This window comes from Solanum pennellii, chromosome 6, assembly GCF_001406875.1.
Source record: "Solanum pennellii chromosome 6, SPENNV200".
NCBI classification, from domain to species: domain Eukaryota; kingdom Viridiplantae; phylum Streptophyta; class Magnoliopsida; order Solanales; family Solanaceae; genus Solanum; species Solanum pennellii.
In genome coordinates, this window is record NC_028642.1 from 5,174,702 (window position 1) to 5,179,011 (window position 4,310).

The 4,310-nt window shown below is 29.4% G+C and overlaps 1 protein-coding gene across 1 annotated transcript; it reads right to left on the bottom strand.

The window, feature by feature from the left end:
* Nucleotides 1-250: 250 nt before the first annotated feature.
* On the bottom strand, nucleotides 251-3,907 carry LOC107021994. Its single transcript, XM_015222699.1, has 3 exons — nucleotides 3,829-3,907; nucleotides 1,705-1,922; nucleotides 251-655 (listed from the first exon to the last, which is right to left on the bottom strand). The coding sequence occupies exons 1-3, from the start codon at nucleotides 3,905-3,907 to the stop codon at nucleotides 251-253; spliced, it is 702 nt and encodes a 233-aa protein (XP_015078185.1).
* Between the last annotated feature and the right edge of the window lie 403 nt (nucleotides 3,908-4,310).

Below are 4,310 nucleotides of genomic sequence, written 5' to 3' on the forward strand. Positions count from 1 at the left end.
ACCATACAACCTAAAATACTTCCCATCATGTTTGATCTTAGTATGCAAATGCAGAATCATTATATCAAAAGTCTTTTTACTCCAACGATAGCAATGTATCTGCCTGATTCAACTAAATAAAAATCTTTTCTATCAATTATAGTACCAGTTGATTCTTCAGAAAAGATAAATGAATGAATGTAGAACAATGTTGCAAATTTAACAGCATCATCATCATTATCTACCAAATTTTTTTTTTCAAAATTCTCAATCAATTGACTTTGGTGACGGGTTTTCCAACTTCAAAATACTGATAAATAATCATATTTGGTTCTTCAGTATTAAAGACAAAATCATTCTCATTATCTGAACATTTTAACCCAGTTATTAAAGCAAAGTCGCGAATGGTGAATAGCAGAGTAGTGCCGTTGACATGTATCAGGATTGCATCTTTTGAGCTACCTTCAATTTCTTTCAAAAACATGCACCTAATTAGTTGTGCCTGGACGTGACACCTACGAATGCTACATAGTTGAGAAAAACATGTATTTCCATAGATATGTCTGTATTGTGACTCAGTAAGCTTTGAAGATAGAACATTCATAACGTCAATATTTGTGTAACACTGCATGTGCGGAATTCTTGTTGGTTCTCTTTGACCTAAATACTTAACATCCTGAAAAAAAGCATATACATTTTACAAAAAAAGATAGTGGTATTAGACACAAATATAAATAAATTATACACTTATACACACAGTTGTATAATGAGGCAGTAAAATAGGCTGAATAAATTATACACTTATAAAATAATTGTATAATGAGGTAGTAAATTAGATAGACTAAATTACACACTTATACACACAGTTGTATAATGAGGCAGTAATTTAGGCATTATAAATTATGCACTTATACACACAGTTGTATAATGAGGCAGTAAATTAGTCAGAATAAATTATACACTTTAAAAACAATTGTATAATGAGGCAGTAAATTAGACAGACTAAATTACACACTTATACACACAGTTATATAATGAGACAGTAATTTAGGCATTATAAATTATACACTTATACACACAGTTGTATAATGAGGCAGTAAATTAGGCTGAATAAATATACACTTTTAAAACAATTGTATAATGAGGCAGTAAATTAGACAGACTAAATTACACTCTTATACACACAGTTATATAATGAGGCAATAATTTTGGCATTATAAATTATACACTTATACACACAATTATATAATGAGGCAGTAAATTAGTCAGAATAAATAATACACTTTTAAAACAATTGTATAATGAGGCAGTAAATTAGACAGACTAAATTGCACACTTATACACATAGTTGTATCATGAGGCAGTAATTTAGTCATTATAAATTATATACTTATACATACATTTGTATAATGAGGCAGTAAATTAGTCAGAATAAATTATACATTTTTAAAACAATTGTATAATGAGGCAGTAAATTAGACAGACTAAATTACACATTTATACGCACAGTTGTATAATGAGGCAGTAATTTAGGCATTATAAGACATGAATAAGAAAGCAGGTATTAAGATATTATACATTTATAAAAATAAAATTGTATAAGGCACAAATCAACAGAAACACAAAAACATGTACGAATATATATTATACATTTATACATTATAATTGTATAAAGACATGAATCAACAAAAAAATAAAACATATGAACAATTATTATACACATACCTTATGCTCAATTGACCCAGAACCAACGACTTCATTTTTATCATTGTGAAAGGTATCAACATCAGTTTTATGTTTTCTTTTCTTATTAGACCCAGTAACAACATCAAAAGTATTCTTGAGACCTCCATCAACAAAACTAATTGGGTCATTATTGAATTTGGAACTAATATCTTGCATGTTAGTAGATTTAGACAATGAACCTGAAATCTCCCAAATTCCTGAGTTAGACACAATGAAAATGATGGATTTTCAACATAAATTTGAACATGCAATGGTATACCTCTTATAAATCTCTTCGATGGAGATTGGGCATCCATTAATTGAACCAAAATTCTGAAGTGATTAACAATTGAAGTGAAAAATTAGTTTTAAAAAATTCAAAAAAAAAAAAACAAAGCTGATAATGTAAGTAGATTTTAAGCGGTACTTTGAAATTTTTGAAATATTTTGGAAAACCTCTCTGATGTGCGTGCTAGGAGAAGTTGGTAGTTTCAAATTGCAATTGTGGAAAAAATTGTGGAGAAATTGAAGGAAGAAGAGGAAATTGTATAAAATGGACGGGGAGAGGAAAAAAGAGGGTTTTGTTTTGGGGAAAATGTTTTATACAAAACGTGGGACCTAGTATAGCAAATTAACTTTAAGTTTGCCCTTTAAAGGAAATAACTGAAAGGGGATTTAATTAATGTAATTACCTTCCGTAGTTTGCCATTCTCCACAATTTTTCCTTTCTAATACTTTAAAATATTTTAGGCCCTTTTTCATTATTAGTTTAGTTGTCTTAAGTTTTCTAAAAAATAAAATAGAGCATCGCAAACACTCCTACTCGTATCTAACACTGCAAAAGTAATTATCAACGACCAATAATATCGGCGAATAAATTTTATAGCGAAATAATAGTCCCTAACTCTATTTTACAATATATTGCTAATGAATAATTAAAAAATATTTGTTAGCTACAAACCATTTTACACGAATTCTTATCAGCAATGATTCTGGTGGAGTTGTGAGTATTATTTTATTCTTAATCAAGAGGTTTAAGGTTCAGTTCCCTTTGGGTTACCCCGATGGGGCTTTTCGACGCAAATTCAAATTTAATCGGGCTCCAATATAGATATTGGACATCGGTGGAGAATCTTTTTTTAAGAAAAAACACTAATTTAACTTTTTTTATAGTGTAATAACTATGAACATATGTAGCAATTCTTTTTCGACAAGCAAGTCTACGGTTTTCAATTATATATTCCCTCCATTTCAAAAAGAATGACATGGTTTAAACTTGAAACGAAATTTAAGAGTGTAAAGAAGACTTTTGTATCATGTGGTCCTCAATTAAAGTTAGGTTAAATGTACAAAATTACCCTTTGATCTTGTGGCCTTAAACATGTCATATGGAAAGATGAAATTAAAATGTTACAAGAAAAAGATCATTTTTTTAAAGGAGAAAGTATTGTTTAATTTTGCACTGATTTGATGGTTTCACTTAATAATTACAAATATTTCTATTACTTTTTTTTTTGACAAATCTCTTACATTAAAGATAATCCTTATTTATTTTATCTATAGTATGAGATACCTATATACTCCTCAAATTTACTGGGAACTTGAAGTTACATTATTTTAGCAGAGAATGTCTTGGTGTTCGGTGTTTGGCATGTATTATCAATACTATGTATAATCTACATACACAATAGTATTATTACTAGGGAAAAGATATAAATTTCTTCTCTAACTTATATCCAAAAATTAATTGCACGCTTAAATTATCATAATAATTTATTATATACATTTATTATTCAAAAGTGAATTTAATATCACCTCAAGACATGGAATATCGCTCTCATCATGGAGTGTCATGTAATACACTCACCGTCACATCAGTCGTATGTCAGCGCCATGTCAGAAATTGCAACTTCTTTTATTTTTTTTGTTTCTTTTTTCTTATAATTACTTTTCTTTTGTTAACAATATTTTACACTAATTTATCTCAAATATAATTAATTATTAAAAAATTCTCTAATAATTATATATTTTTCATCACAAAATCTCACCCACTCTATCGAAAAAAATCATATTCGGCTACCTTATTCACTATTGGTTCTTTGTTCTTCACCACCGAAATATTACCTTCAATTCTTCTTCTTCGCCACCGACCACTAAATATCATCATCACCATTTTCAATATAATTTTTTTCTTCTTCGCCATCTTTAATTTCCATTTTTTTTTCAAAATCGTTATCCAGCGCCACCATACTCATAAAGTTGTCATCTTCACCAAATTCAAAAATGTTGGGTATGTAGCAAGAATTGATGGGAAATAAAGGGAAGGAGAGGAATTTGAAAGGTTTAGAACTTGAAAGGTTGGGAACTTGAAAAGTCCTCTAATGCTTTATTGAAAAAGGCAATAGTCCCTCATCGGTAATGGAAAGGAAAATAGGAGAGTTTAAATAAATAAACACTCCTATTAATTGTTGAAAGGGTTGGAAAGAGGGACCCCCCTCGCGCCGTCGTCGTCGTCGCTCGCTCGCTTCGGCTTCGGCTTTGGCTTTTGATCGATCGAGAGATAATTTTTTGGACAAAATTTATTTTAATTATTTATTAATTAATTC